The sequence below is a fragment of the Rhinolophus sinicus genome, chromosome 2 (genome assembly GCF_057876585.1).
Source record: "Rhinolophus sinicus isolate RSI-liver-muscle chromosome 2, RSI-T2T, whole genome shotgun sequence".
Lineage (NCBI taxonomy): Eukaryota > Metazoa > Chordata > Mammalia > Chiroptera > Rhinolophidae > Rhinolophus > Rhinolophus sinicus.
In genome coordinates this window covers 96,277,705-96,298,323 of record NC_142502.1, presented here as the reverse complement: position 1 = coordinate 96,298,323, position 20,619 = coordinate 96,277,705, and the positions used below count along the sequence as shown (strand labels likewise).

General features: G+C 50.5%; 1 protein-coding gene and 1 non-coding gene across 22 annotated transcripts in view; both read right to left on the bottom strand.

Moving 5' to 3' along the window:
* The window catches only part of TRERF1 (transcriptional regulating factor 1), a 197,333-nt gene that overhangs the window by 18,800 nt on the left and 157,914 nt on the right, over positions 1-20,619 (bottom strand). For 16 of the 21 annotated variants that reach the window (XM_074332927.2, XM_074332935.2, XM_074332925.2 and 13 more), the window contains 10 exons: positions 18,810-20,492; positions 17,263-17,309; positions 16,219-16,369; positions 14,974-15,273; positions 11,030-11,414; positions 9,885-9,951; positions 8,656-8,795; positions 8,425-8,528; positions 6,872-6,947; positions 871-959 (listed from right to left, as the gene is read on the bottom strand). In XM_074332927.2, coding sequence (XP_074189028.2) covers positions 871-959; positions 6,872-6,947; positions 8,425-8,528; positions 8,656-8,795; positions 9,885-9,951; positions 11,030-11,414; positions 14,974-15,273; positions 16,219-16,369; positions 17,263-17,309; positions 18,810-20,243 — 2,793 coding nt within the window. In that variant the 5' untranslated portion in view covers positions 20,244-20,492. The remainder of the gene's footprint in view (positions 1-870; positions 960-6,871; positions 6,948-8,424; positions 8,529-8,655; positions 8,796-9,884; positions 9,952-11,029; positions 11,415-14,973; positions 15,274-16,218; positions 16,370-17,262; positions 17,310-18,809; positions 20,493-20,619) is intronic. The other 5 variants (XM_074332938.2, XM_074332939.2, XM_074332942.2 and 2 more) reach the window with 3 other exon arrangements.
* On the bottom strand, positions 13,149-13,255 carry LOC141572040 (U6 spliceosomal RNA). Its single transcript, XR_012497051.2, has one exon. It is a non-coding gene; the product is annotated as a U6 spliceosomal RNA (small nuclear RNA).

The following is a 20,619-nucleotide window of genomic DNA, read 5'->3' as shown; positions in this document are numbered from 1 at the left end:
CTAAGGCAGGGAAAGGCAAGAGTGAATATAGACAGACGGCAGATGAAGGCAAGCTGGAGAGCAAGTCCACTTATTCTGATTCTCGTTCATTAAGGCCCTAGGTTAAAGACAGGAGACATGTACCCAGGACACCCCTGGGGACCATCGGCCCAGCCTGGAGCCAGTGGAAGCTGTCACCTGTGACCCTGTTCTCTGTGGACCTGCACATATTAATGACCTTAACAATACAATACGGCTCCATCATTCATCAGACTGCTGAAACACACTTGCAATTATTTTTAACTTTTAGCTTAAACCACCTCTCAGCCAATTAAGGCTTATTAAGTTCAATATCTGCTGTATAAAGTGCTAGTTCATCTATGTGAAAGAGTTCTACTTTGCTGTGAAATGCCGTACACGTATTGTTTTTATTATCACTGTCATTACGATTGGAGGCCCAAAACCAGAAACTGCTACTGGCGAGGAGGAGGGCATATATCCTCCCTTCTTTAATTTCTCAGGAAAGATTCTGTCAGAAACATGATAGATCATCACACATACATGAAATCTGCGACGTAAATTGTGAACCAAAAGCCCCAGCTCTATTTATTCTGACAGAATGCAAAAAGTACACATTTTTATTAAGATAAAAATAACCCCCATCAATGCCATGTCCAAATGATCTGTGTCTTCCTTCCCCCATATCCCCGACACCAGGGCCAGGCCACCCCGTAACAAATGCCACCCTTCACCATTGGGGGGGGTGGGGGTGGGGAACAGACATCCTTTTGGTGAGAGCATGAAGCCAGTAACCAAATATATCTATGTATCTTTAGGTGTACAATTTCCCAAATTCAGTTTCAAGCGAGCCATGGGAAAAAGCATGCTTACCATCTTCTGTACAAAAATAAAGTCTTTGCTGTAAGTGGCTAGTGCTTTATTAAACAGTTTTCTTTCTAGGGAGGTCCACTTGTCCGAACCTACAACAAAACACAAACTTCGTAAGAACAGCTCACAGTTCTCCCCACTTTGCCGGTTCCAGCTTCACAGGTCTCCCCACTTGATTGGCTAAGTGACAAAATATAACGGTTCAGTAAATGATATAATACCCATCAAACTCCTTTCTGAACAAGAAGCCAGTGTAGTGCAATGGTTAGCAGCCCTTACACCTCGGTTCAAATCTCAGCTATGGTCTCGACCCTGACACGTTACGGAACCTCAGACTCAAGTGGGAATAATTCTGATTGCCCCCACCTCTTAGTATTTTTGTGAAGGTTAAAGATAATGAACAAAGTGTCGAGCTTAGTAACTGGAAAACAGCATTCAGCCAATTTTAGCTACAGTTTTTATGTCATGATGATGTTCATGAGTGCAAGAATTTATGTAGCAAGCGCTCCTCAAAATGCAGTGGGTTCACGTTCAGTCTACTGGGGAGACAAACCAGTAGGCCACTGCATTCACGGTGGTGACTGCAGTGAGGAGGGAGAGGTCAGGTGCCAATGGGGCAGGAGGGAGGAGCACCACACTCAGGTAAGGACTAGGGCAGCTGGGAAGGCTTCCAGGTAGAGAAAACACCTGAGTTGACTTTTCAAGGACACAGAAGCAAGTTAGGCAAGAAGGAGATGGAAGGGAATTCTGGGGAGAGGAAGTATGTGTGCAAAGGCAGAGAGCAGTGAGACAATGCCTCCCTCCCTCCCTCCCTTCCTTCCTCCCATCCATCAATCCTCTCTCCCTCCCTTCCATTTATCCATCCATCCTTCCCTCCCTCCCTCCCTTCCATCCACCCATCCATCCAACAGATATCAGGTGTGTACTGCATGCAAAACGCTGTGCTGGAGGGGTGGGGAAGCTAACATTTGTAAGTGTTTACTATATGCCAGGTTGTAAGTACTTCACAGACATCAGTCATTTGGTGCTACCAGCAACCCTGTAAGACTGGGTGTTACCCATTTTATAGCTGAGGAAATGGAGGTGTTCAAAGAGTGAGCAGGGATCCAATGTGGTTCAACTACGGGTTCCAGCAGAGGGAGAGCAAAAGAGGCTGGAGAGGTGAGTGGGACCAGGTCCGGACAGATCTGCAGACCAATAAAGAGGCCCTGCAGGGCTGGGCTGGTGCATCGGCCTTCCTGGCTAAACTTGATATTCAGTCGTCTTTTTCCTCCATAAAAGAGAAACTAGGATATGCAGATGGTCATAGAGAATGGTACTGGGCTGTCTGGAGCAAGACATAAGGCCTATTTCTAAGGGGAGTCCTATTTTGGGGGGTCCAGGGAAGACTCAATCACTGTGGCTGGTTTGCATAAAAGTCAGCCTCCTTCGGATTTTTGTGAATTCTCCATCTTCACTGCACCCTGATCATGCGATTCCCACTGGGCTGAGACTCCACCCCTGGGCTCTTGGACTGAATTCCCAGGTTAAAGCCTGGTACATAGAAATAATACCTGAATGTGCTCTCCCCAGTGTCACTGTGCTGCGATCGAAAAGGGTGATTTAAACCAGGAGCTCATGTGCTGGGAACCTGATTCTGCCACTTACATCTTCTGTGGCCCCAGACAGGTTTACATCATGTCTCTGAGTCTCAGTTTCCTCTCCCGTGACGTGGGGATTGGGACACCCTGGGATGGAGAGCGTTTGGTGCTAAGCAGGTACACAGTAAAGGCTTTGGATCTTCTCTGGCCTCTTGGAGAGCAGATTCCCCAGCAGCCTGCAGCTACGGGACACATGCTGTCCCCCGCTGATCTAGGCCTTAGTGGCACTCACGAAGCCCACCAGGTCTTGCTGGTGTCCTCTGTGCTGTGTATGAATGGATCCAGCCTTACTCGTGGCCGCTGGTAACTTGTCTTCTACTCCCTGCCCCGGAAGCCCGGTCTGTAATCGTCAAGGGAAGGCTCAGGCAGCTCTCGTCCCTGCAGTCTCTGTCAGACAGGAGCACTCTCCTCCTCCTCAGACGAGGTTTTCTAAGCCAGCCCTTCTTAGATTATGCATCTTGGACCAAGTCCAGGATCAAATGCAAAACCAAGGCAGGGGGCTGCCGCAAACCCTCCCCTCCCCTCGCCTTCCTCTCAGCATGCACACAGGGTTAGTGGGCTGACATTCCCCCAGCACTCATTTGTTCTACCTGGGGATTCCTGGCTATCGGGCTAGTATCAGCAGGGGCCCCTAACAAGACGATTAAGGCTAATTACAAAGAGCCTAATTAGCTGGAGGAAACTGCTGCTGGAACAGTATCCAGAGGAAAAAATGTTCTGAGCGTCTGTTGCTGGGAAACAGCCACTGGACTGTGGCTAAATTTGGGGGCGAGCTATAGCGAACCCAGGCAACTGAAAAGAGACTTGGAGGGGGGACAGAAAGTTTGGGCACAGCATCTTTTAAAGAGGGCCGTTCCCTCTTCAAGATTTTAAAAACTTTTATTGACGCTGTTGTTAATGCAGTTATACAAGAAACACACGTGCACTGTAGAAAAAGAGAGACTGTTTTTATACCAGCCCTTCATTTCCGTGAAAGGTTTTCCATAGTGGGTGAAGGCTGAATATATTTTTAGGGGTGCAGGGTGAAGCAGGCTGTTACCAAAGTTTCCTCTGGAAGCACAAGGGAGGGAGGCCTCAATCTGAATGTATAACTTGAGCCTGTCCGTTAACCCTGGTCTTTACAAGTGTGGTGTCAGGCAAAGCAAGAGAGTAAGTGTTAGCTCAGTTCCTGCCTTTCAGAAGACCGGCTGAGTGTCTGGAAAATGATATCACAGCTGTATTTCTTGCAAAGTATTCTCTTGAGTATGTAATGCTGTCTCCTCATCAAACTGGGGCAGCTTCCAAGACCGAGAGCAGGCTTTCCCAACTGAGTGGGTGTTTATTTCCTCCAGGTCTCCCTATCTCTGACTTGGGTCAGGCTTCAGGAGTACTTGGGCTGTGGTGGGGGCTAATAGTAGCTTCTGTTGAACACCTGCCAAGAAGCCCAGCACCGGTTCTGACACCCTCTCCACTCTGCGCCCATCTGCAGGAATGACCACTTGAATGGAAAACCAAGGATGCTGCAGGCCCTCTAAATCACAAACAGGCATCTTGACTCCCCAAGCTCAAGCTCTCCCCACCCAATCCAACTGCCAACTGGGAGCCACTGCAAACAACTGCTACCCAAACCTGGGTGGAGGATGCTGGGAGAGGGCTGGACCAAGCACCTTGGTGTGGATTAAAGCGTGTTGGTAGCCACTGCAATCGCACCTTCCTCTGGTCTTGGCAAGCAGCTCCAAGACTTGGGCGAGCTACCCACCCACACCATCCTCTCTGCTGGGCCCCCTGCATCAGTCACTTTTTCCTTTTCTTACTGAACTGCTTGGGGTGGGCTGGGAAAGGGAAGGTCATGAGTAAAGTAAGGAATGTGATTTTCACCGGCTTCTGTTTCTGTCTCCCCCTCACTTGCAGCCTCCCTCCCTCCCTGAGCCCAGCCTTTCCACCTTCCCTCCAGGACACAGAAAGGCCTAGGAGATCTGACTTCTCTCTCTGGACAGCTGGGAGCCTGGAGAGTGATTCTAGCGCCAGGAGTCAGAGCTGGGAGTCGGGGTGGGGTGACACTGGCCACAGCCACAGAGCTGGAAGCCAAAAGACATCCACAAGATAGCATTCCTGGTGATGAATTGAACTGATGGACAGTCCTCCTAGAGAGCAGCCCAGTGGGGCTTGGCACAAAGGCCAAGGCAGGATGGGGCCACAGAAATGCGATCCGTTAACACCCCAGAACCAAATAAGGAGCATGAGAACAGGAAAAGGAGCCTGTGATGGGGTACACTCTGTGGTTTCCCCTGTGGCTTGGAAGGGAAATGTTAAGCGGATGGAGTCTGGTCAGACTTTGGAGACCAGTGACCTCTGCCCTTTTTGCTCATAATTCTAGGAGATTCTATGGGGCCCAGTTTGTGATCACTTCCTGGAGAAGGCAAATGACTGATAAATGTAGGCGAGCACTCTTTTCTTGGGGAGACACAGCTAGCAAGATACCAACCCTTCACAGCTCTGCCCTACCTCTCTTGCCTCCAAGGGTTGAAACGATTCCAGGAAGCAACCCTGTCCTTCCTCGTCTGCCTGTAGGGGCACAGGATTAGCTAGGACCCCCAACCCCAACAGATCAATTCATTTTAGCAGAATTAAAGGCCCTCGAATTTCAAAGTTTCTCGTATTAGTTTAGTGTTTTCATTTTGTTTTGTTTGGGGTGGGGTGGGGGCTGCTGGTCCTTAACTTCCCAATCTTTTGTTTTAATGTCATGTCACACATAAAAAAATAGTATTTGCTTGACACACTGGGAAGAACTGGAGGGGACTGGGGTCCCAGATGAGGTTGCTCACAGCTGGAGCTGAGCAGCCCACAGGGCCGAGGGCAGCTGTATCTCGCAGCAGATGGTTCGGAAGCGCCTTCTCATCCACCGTCTCACCCGCTACGCAAAGAAGCTTGAGACAGGGTTTAATGGATGGTAGCTGACACTCAGAATTAGGAGAGGATCGAACTGCAGATTAGGGAGAACTCCTACATCTTTCTACCCACATTCAGGGCAGACACCAAGCAGGAAATGATGGAGACAATATTTAAAAAAAAACCACGCTCCTTTAGGTCACTGATGGATTTCTTATCCTTTGTCCATGTATGTGTGACGTGACATACAAAAAGTTAGAAACTAGTGGCCTCTGTGCTGACAGTGACCCACAGGCAGACATCCTGGGCTTGCTGTGCTCAGGTGAGTAGCTTGAGGCCTTCACCCTGTGATGACGGGCAGGAAGGTCAACTCCTAAGAGGAGCACGTTCAGTGAGGCCAGCGACGGAGGGGACAGGATGCCCACGGAGGACGCGGCAGTGTTTGTAAAGCAGCCCTCCGCTTCGGCCTACCTGGCTGTCTGGACCAAGGACTGGAAAAGGTATTACTAGGTCCCCAAACCCACTCAGGTATTTGGCACCTACCTATGTAGGGTCTGCTCGAAGCACTAAGGAAACCTGTAAAGGATTAATGACCAAGGGGCCCTGGAGGACTCATTCCCTCTGAAAGAGAGACACCCGGCAGCTTTGTGGTGACCCTCAGAATGGATGGGTTTACCAGTTCATGGAAATAAAAACGCTGACCTCAATTTCACTGGTCATCTCTTAGGGTCCCCAACCTGTTTTCTTCTTTTGCATGATTCTCACTCCATTCAATGCTCAAAGGTGTCTTCTCCCCCCCCCCCATTGGTGATGCCATCATTAATCCACATCCTCAGAAGACACGCGCATGTGGAGATGTGTATGTACCACTGTTGCTGTCAGTGGGATCCGCTGTGTAACAACTGCCTCCTCCTTACACTCCACGCTGCATGAGGTAGGACTCTGTCCACGTCTGTTTCATCTTAGCGCTTAGCACAGCCCCGTGTACACAGGAAGTGCACAATAAATGTTTGATAAATGAATAACAACAGCCTCCAGGACGTGCCAGGCATGGGGCTCCCTATACTATTTCTAATAGTCACTGCAAGGGATGGAGTACGAGCCCTGTTTTCCAGGTGAGGGAACAGAGACTGCAGAAGAAGGCCAAGGGGTGAACGCAAGAGTTGAACCATGTCTATTGCTTCTAAAGCTGAGGGGCTGCTGTTCAGTGTTGTTGCCTCTGTGTTGTACCCTCTGTGGCTCTGTACCCCGATGCAGTCTCTCTGCCACCCGTGCAGGCACTGTCCACTATCACCCAGCTCTTGGCATACCCATGAGGGACAGGAGACCAGCCAACAGACCAAACTACCCCACCAGCGATGCCCCAGAAGGCCCTGAGATCACAAGTGGCGATTAGGACGGCAAACGTGCTATCTACTGTTAAAAAGCGACACAACCAAACATGCAAACAAACCCCTCCCAGGAAGCAACAGGGCACAGGGCTCCTGGCAACCTACCGGCATAGTGGTAATTGGCTAAAGGATGACATTTTAACCTGACTGGTTTCCGCAGCAGCAGCATCTCCAGAGCAGCCTGCAGACCCATGGGAGAGAAAAGGCCAGAGTCAGTAATGGGTCTGTGTGTCCTGGGAAGACCGCCTACCTAATGGGGACCAGGGGTCAGCAGGGCAGAGCCCAGGGTTGGGGTGCTGGAAGAAAAACCAGAGGGAGAGTCCCCTAATTGGGGTTCATTTCGGGTCAGCACCCAACAGGACTTGCTCCTCTAACCCTCCCCCAGCCCATGACTGCAGCCGGCTGGTCATGTCCGACCCCACTCCCTGCTTGGTGATGGCCCCAGCCTGAGAGAGGTGGTAAGACCTCCTCTGAATGGAGGCTGAGTCTCTGGGGAAGGATGCTAAGGAAATGAGTGGGTGATGTGTAACTGGGCAGAAAACTCATGTTCCATTCCAATTGAACATAAACAGCTGTTTTAGTGAGCACTGTGTAAGATGCTGTCCTCGCAAAGAGCCTCGCTAAATAAACCCTTTCAAATCTTTCTTCTTCAGCCTTATTGACTTTTTTTTTTTTAAATAAAAAAAAGATGCTGCAGCGGAGTTGAGCAGCGGATGGCTTAGGGGTAGACCAAGGTCTAGAATCTTGCTACTCCAAGTGTGGTCCACACACCAGCAGCGTGAGCATTTCTGGGTGCTGGTTAGAAAGGCAGAACCTGGGGCCCCACCCCAGGACTCCTGAATAAGAACCTGCATTTTAACAAGAGTCCTCGGGTGATTTGTGTGCATGTTAGAAGGTCAACAAGGGCTGCTCTGCAACACCAATCTCCAAGGGTTAAGGAGAGTTCTCCAACATTCTAGAAAATCTTAAAGGGTACCAAATAATCTCTTGAGAAGGTAGAACTGGGACCTTTGCTTCCTTTCACGTTTTCATAAAATAAAAAAGCAAAAGGTAGAAAACTAGATCTGGTAGAAGAATCATGTATTGACTAGAGGGGAAACAGGTTAGTGCTTGAGTGATCTCGCCAGGAGTCCAGGTGGAGCAAGGAAAAGGTCAGCTCTGATTCTGGGATGATGGCGCCCAAGTTCTGGTTTGAACAAAGAACTGTGTTGAGGATGGAAGAATGAAGCAAACACTTCATCTTGGTTAAGGGAAAACAATGTTTCTATGGACATCAACTTTGGCGGATTTCCAAGGTAGGGAGCACAGTCAGCAGAGCACCATGGGCTGTTTTAGACCAACTACCTCCATTACTGGAGACATGTTATGATGTAAAAATACAAGATTGCTTCAAAGTAATTCTAATTTCCCAAGACAGGGGTGCCCCTAATTATTACTCAGATGCATTATGAGAAGTTCCGCTGGAGGTTTTCCAGCAGTTTTTAAAATCCTGACTTACTCACTGAGATAAGGAACATGGAGGCATGTTGACTGGTCATCATCTTATGAATTGGTTATATGGTAGGCGGGACAACACAGACACTTGGGAAAATACTTCTCAGAATTCTGACATGAAGAAAATGAACTGTGAAGCCTACTTTTCATGGTTCCTTACTTACCATCACGTCACCTTTGGCCTCGAAGAGAGAGTGCAAAGCAAATTCAGAATTGGTCCCTCCACCTGGCAATGCACTTGAACAGCAAAAATTCAGGAGATTCTCCACTGTTGGGAACAAGAGGCCACTGCATTAGCGAGAGCTCAGTATCACGGAAAAACACACAGATCCTGAAGCGAGATCCCTGTGAGAGAATCAAGTCTTCCCCTCCCACTTCTTCCCACAGGTCAATACCTCTTTGCTGGAGGTCCTGGTTTTCCAGCTCTGGCCACGGCTTCCAAACCAGTGTGGCCTTGTGTGTGTCCTGGGCCAGGGCAGAGACATCCTGGAGTTCTGGGATCTCTGCTTGGAATCTCAAACCAATGTTGATGCGTCTTTAATGACAACAAGAAAAACAACAGTGTGGTCTTCAATTTGAGGCCAAGGGTAACTGTCAGAAACTTGACAAAGAAGGAAACCGGTTCCTTCTGCAAGAAGAATGTAGGGGCATTTCCTCACAGTGTGAGCCTAAGATTCCAGGCATGGCCTTTTTACTGGGATAAGGAACAGCTTTAAGATTGGGGAGAAAATTTGAAAAAAAAAAAAAAAAGATTGGGGAGAGATGCTGCAAGGAGCAAGAGAGAAGTCAGCCTGGGGCTTCATAGATCTAGAACTAAGAAAGAGAGGGTGCTAAGTCCAAGAGAACAGCTGCCCAGGACATAACTGATGACACCATTTAATCAGGAAAAAATGGGACAAATACAAAGTGCTTATTTCATTTTTTTAATCCGTTTCAGATCACTTTTGCGTGAATTATCCCATCTTAACTTCACAAAGACCTGTGGTGTAACCAAGGCAGTGATAATTATTCCCATTTAATAGGTGAGTTAACTAAAGCCTAGAAAGGTTAATTTGATTAAGATCAAATAACAAAATGGTGCAGGAACTCAGGTTTTCTGATTCCTGACTCAATCTACTCATCCCTCCACCATAGGGTCATTTCCGTGCTTATCCATGAAAAGAACCACTTTCCTCTCCTGTTATACCCCTCACCACCCACCCACTACTCAACAAGCCCATTTGGAGGACTGGCCAAGAATCTTAGGGAGGGGATGGGGGAAGCAAGGATATTTGAAAGAAGCCTCATAGAGAGCTGGGCACCGTAAGAGAGATGCCTCACTGTCACTGGGGATGTGAAAACATGTGGCCACAACCCAACTGGCCTATGGAGCCGGAGATGGGGATGCTCTAAACACAGGGCTTCATGCTTTACTATTTAGACTTTGGCAAAGGCCTCAGAACACTGGCAATTACCAGGAAACAATGGTACTCGAGAAATATCATGATCTATGATCCTGTAATTTCTACAACTTCTCCCTCGGTGGACACTCTGACCCTAGAAGTAATAACTCCACTTTTCAAAGCTCCTCATCCCTTTCCTCAGCTGAGGCTTATGTTCTCAAGAATAATTGGCTTTTCCTTACGGTTCAACATCAATGGTATGCTCTCCAGGCCCAGGGGTGACTGTCACATTGCTGCCATCGATGCTGTCTGAAGCACAAAAACCAGAGGTCACTGGTCAACAGGGAAAAGGTGTTGAAGAAACTAAAACAAATGAGCAGTTACCTACACAGTTACAGTAGGGCTCTCGCCTTTCTGTCCACACCAGAGTTACTCCCAACTGTCTGCCAGGAGCTGCATGGAGTGTGGTGCCAACTGGCTTAGGGTTACCCATTTCTCTCCTCCGGGTAAGGAGAAACCAGCTGCCCCACTCTGGTCTGCTAAGCTGTATTGTTTCTATGAAACTATTCTTGCTCTAGAAAGAGATCCTGGCTATAGGTTTCTCTAGCCTTGATTTACTTTTTTTTTTTTTTTTTAAACAGAAACGTTTATTTTTTTTTGGGGGGGAATATTGGGGCACAGTGTGTTTTTCCAGGACCCATCAGCTCCATGTCAAGTTATTTTTCAATCTAGTTGTGTGTGGGGGTGCAGCTCACTGGCCCATGTGGGACCCGAACCAGCGACCTTGGTGTTATAAGCACCGCGCTCTAACCACTGGGCAAACCAGCCACCCACTGGTGGCTCAGCTCCAAGCTCAAGGTGTTGCCTTCAATCTTAGTTGTGGAGGGCGCCCGCAGCTGGGAATCCAACCATCAACCTTGTGAAGAGCTCCCGCTCTAACCAACTGAGCCATCCGGCTGCCCCGGCACCCCCCCCCACCCACCCCCCCACCCCGCCATCCTTGATTATTATATAGCCTTGGTCTTATCATATCTAGTCCTTTTTGAACATCTACTTAGCACATTTATTTTGTGTCTTACACCATTATCCACAGCAGTCTTATTTAGTGTACACACACTTCAACTGTTTTCTTATCTCAAAGAGACTGTAATAATCGCTTTACGGGTTTGTCCCCCCAGCTAGACCGTGATTCCCTGAGGATAAATACACCACATTTAATTCTAAGTATTTCTAGTATATCTAGTACAGTGCCTGGTACATAGAGCAGAAATGCTACAGAAGTTTGTGGCACAAGACAACTAAAGAAAGTGAGACCTCACAGGGTAGTGCCCAGCACAGGCAGGGGTGAAATCCCGGGATCCCCGAGGAGGAGCAGGGGGCAACTCACTGGAACGACACAGCAGCACTCGCGGTGTGGGCGTCAGGGGCGTCAGCGGCAGCTGGGGGTGGGCGCCGGGGCCGTGCCCCGAGATGAGGACATTGCTGAAAAGCCCCGAGCCCTGGCGCACCGGGCTCAGCATGGGCGGGGGCGTGTAGGGGGGCAGCTCGTGGGCGGGGTCCAGGAGCAGGTGGTCCCCCAGCACGCGCGGGGAGCGCAGCTGGCTCTGGTACAGGGTGGCGCCCGAGTAGGAGGGGGCAGGGTTGGGGTTGTAAGAGGGCGGTGGCGGGATGAACAGCGGCTCTGGCCGGTGCCGGAACTTTTTCTTCTCAGGTACAATCTTGAGCGGCTCTTCAGCTTTGGCCACACCAGGCTGATGCTTCCTGGGAATTTCCTATAACGGGGAGAATGATCGGATTCAAATACTAATGCGTTCCCCACAGACCGATTCCACAGGTTGAGGGAAGGGGAACTTTTATTCTCATGGGGACCCCCTTCCACTTGTCTGACCCCAGCATCCTCTGTCTTAAGGAACAGCCACATCCGTTTTCAGACAAGGCAAGTTCTGGTGGCTTGACCAAGAGAAAACTTTGGTTTTGGAGGCAATCCCTAATGTCGGGAGAGACATGGGGTTGGTAGGAATAGTGGGTGGGCCAGACAGAATAAATTCACATTCTTTCTTGCTTATCACTGCATTCCCATCTGGTGTGTGGAATCCAGCTGAGTGGGCCCTTTAATTCCCCATTGCTCCCCAGGGACAAATATCAGGGACAGATAACACATGCTCTGAGAAGGGGACAGAATAATCTATCAGGGAAGCTGGGCAGAGGCTATGGGGCAGGAAGAGGAGGGTCAGGCCTAGCCAAGGCTCCCAGGGCCAGTGACCCACACTGGGCTTTCCTTTGAGGTGACTTTAGGGCTGAGGGAGAGCCCTCTTTAAAAGGCCAGTTCATGTGCTCTCCTAATAATGGATCTGGTTAACCTCCCCCCTCAGCACCCCTCAACTACTGCTCCCCGCAATGGTGGCACACTTGTCGCAAGCCCATTTCCTACACTGACATCCTGTCAGGAGGGTTAGTTCATTTTATGGCAGCAGAACCAAGTATAGTCTGGAAAGAAGATCTAGTAATAAGTAAACATATGCACGTAAATAGATAAGCAGGGCATGCCAAAGCCAGACAAACAGACTTGGGTTGTGTGCCAGCATCAGCCCAGAAAACCCACAAGAGCTACGTGTGGCTGCAGAGGCAGCTGTGAGGTTGGGAGAGGCTGTGGGGATACCTGCAGGAAGGTTCTGGGCAGTCTGTGGTGACTTCCCAGGTCGTGCAGGACAGTGCCTGTCACAACTGCAGTCCTTGGCAATTCCTGAGCCCAGGGTGGCGCCTGAGTAGAAGGCAGCAGGGGTTGATGGGAAGGGCAGGTCATGGTCATGTGACCAACTGTCTCTAAGTCATGTGACCTGCCCCAGTACCCCTCAGTTCTGGGCTCCTTTTCTCTCTCTCTCTCTCTGAGCCCCTGCTGCTGCCTTCAGCACAGCAGGCTGCCCTCTCCTCTTTCTCCCTCAGCTTCACTGTCTTCTGGATGCTGCCCCAGCCCCTAGGAGGGGAGTCTAGGAAAGTAGGGAGGTGGGGCAAGGACCAGGGGCAGAGAGCTCCCGAGCTCCCAGCTCACCCTCGGGGGGTGTCCTTAGGCCAGAGGGCCCCAACCTGCCTCCTTCACCGCAAGAGGGCTATTCACCCCCTGAAGCTGAGGAAGGCAGAGGGGACTGAGGAGAATGGGGAGAGGATGCACGTGCTCCCCAACCTGGGGAGCAATCCTGAAACTTTATACCCTGTTCCTGAGTGACTGATGAGGTCATCTGAGCACATGCAGACCTCACAGGTGACTTCAACCCTGCACCGGAATCCACACCTCTGATCACAGGTCCAAAGGTACCTTTTGGGCTCCTTTACTTGAGGTCCTACTACTCCAGTGCTAAACCCAGATTTTCGGATCCTCCAGGCGAGGTGCTAAGACCCTGGGCCACAGAAGCCACCCAGAATGTCAGACCTGGATGTCGCTTGACAGGACGCATTTATAGTGTTCTACCCCTACCAAGCTATTATTGTTTTCTAATTTATTTATTTATTCAAATATGGAATGCTTCATGAGTTTGCGTGTCATCCTTGCGCAGGGACCATGCTCATCTTGTCTGTATCGCTCCAATTTTAGTATACGTGCTGCCAACGCGAGCACCTTACCAAGCTATTTCGATTCTGGAGGCAGGGCTAAGCACTGAGAGGCTGTAAAAGCTCCCCATTGAGCCCAACCCCTGAAGGACTGGGGAGAAACTGAGGCTCTGAGAAGAGGAGGGTGTCAGCTGCCTGTGTCCTAGCGGGATACAAGCAGTGTTGGGACTAGAACTCAGGGCTCCTCTAAAAATATTTTTAAAGTATTTAAAAAATGTTTTAGGTATTTAAAATATCTTTAAAAACTCAAAGATTTTAATTTCTTTCCATCAAGTGTCACGTACTCAATCCCACCTACATGCTTCCACTTGAGCTTATCTCCCCACTTACGATGGTCTCACCCTTTCCACAAAGCCAAGGTCATCTCTGCCTTCAAAACCCTGCTCAGCACTCCTCTTGTGATGATCTGAGCAAACTCGTACCAAACTCCCTTGCCTCTCCCCAGTCCCTACGCTAGCTACCCATGTGTATCCCCTCCAGCTACACCCAGGGCTGCCCTAGTCTTTGTCTTGAATTGGGGTGGGGATGCTGCCTGGGGCTCCGCCTCCTGTGTGACTCGGAACCATCTCTCGCAGCAGCTTCAGGCTGCTGAGTTCTCCAAGGGCAGAAACAGTGTCTCTCCCACCAAATCAGGAACTTGCTGGGCAAAGAGGGAGTCTGGCTATATCATGTCATCTCTCTGACTGTTGCTGGCCTTAACCCTGCCAACTTATGAGAATCCTCACCCCCAGAATGCTCCATCAGTCTCTCCTCTTCTGAGGCTTTGATATTACATAGGGAATTAAACAAAATCTCTTTCTGGACTTTTCTAGTTCTCTTAATTAACCTCCCTACTCCTGATCTGTCCCTCCCCCACCTTCATGCATCCTGGAACCCCAGCAGCCACCTATTCTTAGACAAATAGGACCCAGCAACCTCTTGTGGGGAGGGGACAAATCTGACGTAGTCAACAATATGGGTTACAGACTCACTGGGGGAGGGGGGAGGGAGGGAGGGAGGGAGGGAGGGAGAGAGAGAGAGAGAGAGAGAGAGAGAGAGAGAGAGAGAGAGAGAGAAAAGAGATAGAGATCTCTGTTCCAGAACCAAGCTGAGCTACTTGGGTGAAGTACTTGGAATTTGAGAAAGAAAACTGAGCAGTGAGTAAGAAACACAAATCTCTTTGCTTTCCTGAGATTGGGGGTGGGTGTTTCTCAGTGGAATTCCTTTGAGGACCTTAATGAATTAGGTCCTCTAAGGGTATTTACACAGATGTGATGCTGAAAATATGAAGCATCTGGTAAGACTGACCATCAGAATGTATGTCAAGGTTATTTATTGCCTGAAGGGGTTGTATCTTTGGTTGCTGGATTTGGGGAGCTCTGGAGATCCTATGGGAGGGGCCAGGGTCCTGGGCAATAGCTACTCATTATCTGGGCCAATACTTCTGTATTTCAATAACTGTGATGACCAGCTGAGTGACCACCTCCGTTTCAGTGTGGGAACAGCATCAGGTCTCTCAGGATCTAACCCAGACCATTCGCCTGGTAGAGTACCAGGTGTTTCCTGGGTATCGGGCAGTGTGGATAGGGATGGGATTCCCCCCAGGCAGCCTTGGGGGCTCAGTCCTGAGAGGCCAACCCCTCTCTGAGCTCAGGCCAGGGAACCTGGGATGATGATCTGTCCCCATCTCCAAGAAAGCAAAGGGATGTCCCCACCCCAGGCAGGTGGGACAGAGCAGCAACTCACAGCAGGCGTGCAGGGGACAGCCCCTTGGGGTGAGTGTGGGGGAGAGAGGGTCATCCTCACGAGCACGGGCATCTCGTCGTCCGACATCGAGCTGGCTGGCTTGTCTCTGGCGGAGGGGGCAGCAACGACGCTGTTGGCGAAGCCCTGAGAGCCGGGCTTGGGTGCGAGAAGCTTGACAGGGACAGACACGGGCATGACCATAGGCGTGAGGCTTTCTGCCTCGGGAGGGAGCGGCGGCGGTGGTGGCGGCGGAGGCGGCAGTGGCTGAGGTGGAGGTGGCGGGGCCTTCTCTCCTTCCTCCTACGCAGACAATAAAGGCTTTCATCCCGGGCTGAGAGCAGCTCTCACGGGGGTCGCACTGGGCTTTTCCTGGGAGCTTCCAGGATATCATGCATGGGTGACAGACCACGGCACGGTGGTTTCCTTCCTGCAACTCGGGGTTCCTGGGCTTAAGGGACACCAGTCGGCAGTGGACAGGACCACGCACTCTGTTGTCTCAACGCATCCTGACCGTGCATCCTTTGTATATTAATACAAATCTTAATATTTTTGGTGGTGGTCACGGCTTTTCCAGTAAAGGATATGGACTTATCGTCAGAAAAGAAGACCTAAGCTCTTGTATCTGGTTATGGTCAAGACATGGCGTGACCTGGGCAATCTCAAGGTTGGTGAACAGAGAGTTAATCCCAGAGACTTATATCAAGAGAAATAATATTCAAAGAATTGAGGAAATTCTTTGAATTTTAATCTAACTCTACTAAAACTGAATGGATATCCTACCTTGATAATCATGAGGGTATTTAAAGATCTTTGGATGCTAGTCTTCAGACTAGTGCGCTGGGGAATAAATGTGCAGGTTGACAGCCTGGTGGTCACATTAGCTTTCCCTGGCCATTAACTATTGACCTGGAAGGCCCAAGTGACCTTGATCTTGGGTGCTTCAAGCAGCCAAATTAAAAATAATATCGCATCTACATGTTTTCTTGGCTGTCTTCTCCAGGATGTGGGGGGCTGGGATCCCCGAAAAGGATTTTGTAGCACCCGTTTTTGATCCTTGTTCACGAGGCCAGTGGAAGTGGGGACCGTTTGACCTGACCGGCCCACAGCATCAAAGCTTAAGCATTCCCACTGGGAAAGGACTGTGCCTCCCAGGTGCCCTCACGGGGCTCACCTCACTCTTTGACGGCAGCAAAGCAAAGCAAGCAGCACATGGCCTGGCAAGGAGAGGGGCTGGCTCCTGCTAACCTGTTTGAGGCTGGGGGAGGCCCTCATTCCCCCGTGGGACCGCATGTGGCCATTCAGGGCAGGCAGGCTCTTGAACTCCTTCAGGCAGATGGAGCATGTCAGCTTGTTCTTGGCATCAAACTGCTCCCCAAACACTCCTTTTGCTTGGCCACTGCTCCAGGGTAGCGCCAAACGGAGAGGACACACACGTTGAGGAAGGGGACCAGTGATTTACTGCGAGACCTCACTCCCCAAAACAAACCCATTTTATTCATCCAGTTCTCCCACGTCCATGGCCCGACTTGTATCACCCCAATACCCTTCAGGGTACTATACCCAATTTACAGATGGAAAACTGAGGCTCAAAGTGGGAAAGGGCTTGTTCAAAACCATGTAACAAAACGTCCTTCGTTCAAGGCTTTCAGGTGCTAGGTTCTTCCCACCTATGGCTTATTACCCTTCTAGGGTCAGCTTAGGTGTGCCTCTTCCAGAACCTTCTCTTAGAGACATGTGTCTGAGTCCTCTGTTTCAGTCTCCAGACCACACGTTATAGCACTCTTATCAGTTCTGACTAGGTCTTTATTTACCATGCCCATGAGGGGAGGAAACAAGTCTGAACTAGTCACTGCATCATTCTCAAAGCTGAGCTCTATGCGTGGCACACAGTAGGTACTCAATAAATACTCACTGACCGAATGAATGGACAGTGCACAGAACATGGGCTTTGGAGTCAATCCCAGCGTTACTACTTATTTGATGTGCAACTTTAAGCTGAGCTTCAGTTTTCTCATTTGCAAAATAATAGTAATAACAGCTGACAATGGTTGAGGGCTCACTCTGTGCTAGGCCCCTGGGAATCATGCCCATCCTCCCTGGGTTACTTCGTTACAGGTAATATAGAATGCCTAGCACACAGCGAGCACTCAAACACAACAGCTGCTATTATTATTCCTATAAACTTCTTGGAGGAATTGACTTTGAATTTGGAAATGAATCATGAGAGACAACCCAGGAATACCTCCCAGTCTCCTAAAATACCAACAAGCCTCCCTGTACCCATCCTACCTTGACTCAGGGGAACCTGGCTGGGCTCTGCCATCTGGTAGGTGCATCTAATTTTGAGCCATGCAGGACACCGAAAGAAAGAAGCAAGAAAAAATGTGTTTCTGATGGGAGGAGTCCTTGAGCAGCAGAAACCCCAGCATTGCACTTCCAGGACTCTGCCCGCTCTCCGCCTGACACTGACCATGCTCACAGCTGCTCGTGCCCTCCCTCCCTCTTCCACACCTCACACGTCTTTCCCTTGACTGCTCCCTAACTTGAGACCATGGCCCAGTCCAGGAACTGCCACCAGCCACAAGCCCAGCAGGACTCAACCCCCCACTCGTTCCTTCCGTTCTCCCAGTCCACCCACTCTGTGCACAGACAGGCTCCATTCCCGTAAGACGCACAGAACAGAGAGCAAACAAAATAGCATCACGCCAGGGGACCTCCTGCTGGAATTCTTTTCCAGCCTGACCATGTCATCTTATTCTTATATCACAAAGGCCCTCAGTTAACTACTGGGCCTGAGGCCCAAACAAAACAGAACTACAGGGAGTTCATCTCTAGCCTTCAACCTCCATCAGAGCCCTCTCTCCATCTAACCTGGTCCTTCTATTCAAGGTCCCCTCCTCCCTTGACCACGTTGTCACATGAGTGTCGCACTTGGAACAAGCCAAGGCATGAACAGTACCCAGCACACAGTAGGCTATTTTGTGGTCAGATACATTTGGGAAACAATCGAAGTTTAATAACTGTGGCCTACGGGCTGAATCTGGCCTACAGACATGTTCTGTTTGGGTACACTGTTGTTACAAGTCCTGAATAAGAATGCCGTTAGATGGGGCATCTGCTCTCCAGGCCGCCACAGTTGCCACCACTCCTATTGCCCCATAGCAGGCCATTTGCTTATTCACTTTACCTGCCTGGATCCTGTGGGCAGCTAAGGTTTTCATTTCTGCACCTACGTGTGTTATCCTCTTTGGGAGACTCAGAGTGCACATTAGGATGTTAAAGGCACTGAGAAGCCCTGCAGCATTGCGACCTGTTTCATTTTAAGAAACCCCAAATTTATCCACAGAACCTCCCCAACCGCCCCCCCCCTCCCCCCCGGTAACATACATTAAACATTCTATGGAACTCCTGAGTAATACTTTGGGAACTGCTGTCATAATGGGCTCTCCCTTGCAAACGGGGAACAATTTCACAGGGCATACCCTGAGGATACAGACCCAAGGGGGACCAGACACTGCCACTGTGTGGTCCCTGACACTTGACTCAAGACCTTGATCATCACATGCATCATTTAGGACCTGATGCGGTGCTCTGGCCATGCCCTTAGTGAGATTAGAAGCTCTATGGGTGAAAGACTGAGTCAAAATTGATTCTGTATTCCAAGTGCTTGGTATAGACACACGTGCCAAGTGTCTGGCACATGCACGTTAACATTTATGGAATGAATAAAGAACACAGGGTTGAAGGGGATGGAGAGAGGACTGGACACTGCACAGACTCAGCCCTGGCTGGCCCTGTAGCTGAGGTACCAGGAGAAGCTTCCATTGTGAGATTACCTGGGGCCACATGGCACTGGGAGACAGCTGCTGGTGCTGAGGCCCCATGTTGTTGAGGTGGATCCCACTGGGGGACAGGAGTGGCCGATGGGGGAGGGCACTGCTGACCCGGTTCAGGTCCGAGCTTGCTGGGTCTCCCATTGCTGTCTCAGGAGGCCCCAGGTCCCCGTGGGAGCTCAGCATGGCCTGGGTCTGCCTGTCGCTTGGGTACGTCTTGGGCTGACTGTCCTCACGCTGCTGGTGCTGGGACAGGTGGCTCTGCTGGTAGAGGGGGTGGCTGTAGGGCTGTTGGGGCTCCTGGTAGTAGTACTGGGGCATGGAGCCCAGCTGAATCAGCTGGACAGCGTGCGCCTGCTCTGGGGTGTACTGGTGGGGGTCCCTGTGATAAGAAGGGGGCTGCAGGTGCATCTGTTGCTGCTGTTGCTCTTGCAAGTGCTGCATCATGGGTGGGGACTGATAATACTGAGGTATCTGCATCGAACCCTGCCGCGGCTGCAGCTGCTGCTGCTGCTGTTGGGGCTGCTGCTGCTGCTGCTGCTGAGGCTGTGGTGGGCGAATCTGCTGCTGCTGCATTTCCTGCATGGACATGCGCTGCTGCCCAGCTTGCTGCTGTTGCTGTTGCGGGTAATACTGGTGCTGCTGCATCTGTTGCATGTGCTGGGATAGCATGTGTGGGGCCTGCAGTGGCTGTCCCCCCTGCACTGGCATCTGAGCCAGCGGCTGCTGGTAGTCATAATACAGGTGCCCTTGGCTAGGGTGCTGCCCGACCTGCAGAGCTGGTTTGGACAGTCCACCCGTGAAACCAGGGTGAGGCTGCTGGGGCACCTGCTGGTAGCGAGAAGAGAGAGCTGGTGCTGGGGTCTCCATGGGCTTCTGGGACAGCAGCTGGCGGAGGGCACTGTCAGGGGCTCCATCCATCACTGCTGACTGGGTGTGCAGCACCTGGGCCATATTGTTGACCTGAATCCTCAGGTTTTGGTTGGCAAACACCTGGGTGAAAGAGTCTAGCTTGTGCAGGACACCGCTGGTGAGCTTCTGGGTCCGGATCTCGCTGGCCTGGGAGTAGGTGTACTGGTAGCCATCGGGGGGCTCGGCCTGGGCTGGTGCCCCCCACATCATGTTTGAGTTGGTCAGGTTGCCACGTAGCTGGACATGATTTCCAGGCCCTGCATGGCTTCCCCATCCTCCCTGCCTCGAGGTATCCACTTGGCCAAGGTTTTTGGAGCCAACAGGCAAGCCGAGGCCATCCCGAGTATCTTGAGGGAAGTGGGGGGAAATGGGTGATGCCTGAGGGGCCTCCATGCCAGCCCCTGTGACTGTATTCCCATAGTTGTGGTTCAGCCCACCGTGGATGCCAAGTGGTGGCTGTTGGTAGAAAAGGTTCTCACCACCGTGGGCCACGTGGTTGGTCTTGTACAGTTGCTGATCTCCCATGGTGCCCGCCTTGGTTGTGAAAGTCCAGCCACAAAACCATAAAAAAAGGTCAATGAAATAAATCCAATAGGACTGAAACCCTGAGAAGGTGAGAGAAACTGTCCACACTACTCCACGGCTGACATGTCTGTGAACGTGGCTGGAGCCAGGTGGCCTGGACCACTCATGTACAGACTGGGGAGCTTTACATCCTCACCCGAGCTGAGGTATGGACCAAACACCGCCGTGGTGAACAGATGCCGCTCACACCTGCAAGACAGATGCAAAGAACAGGAAGGATTTACGTGGATGTTTTGCAATGAGCAATTCTATCTACCATGATCAGTTACAGAAATAAATACAAGATAGGAGTCTTGATTAGAGAGAGCCAGTTTCA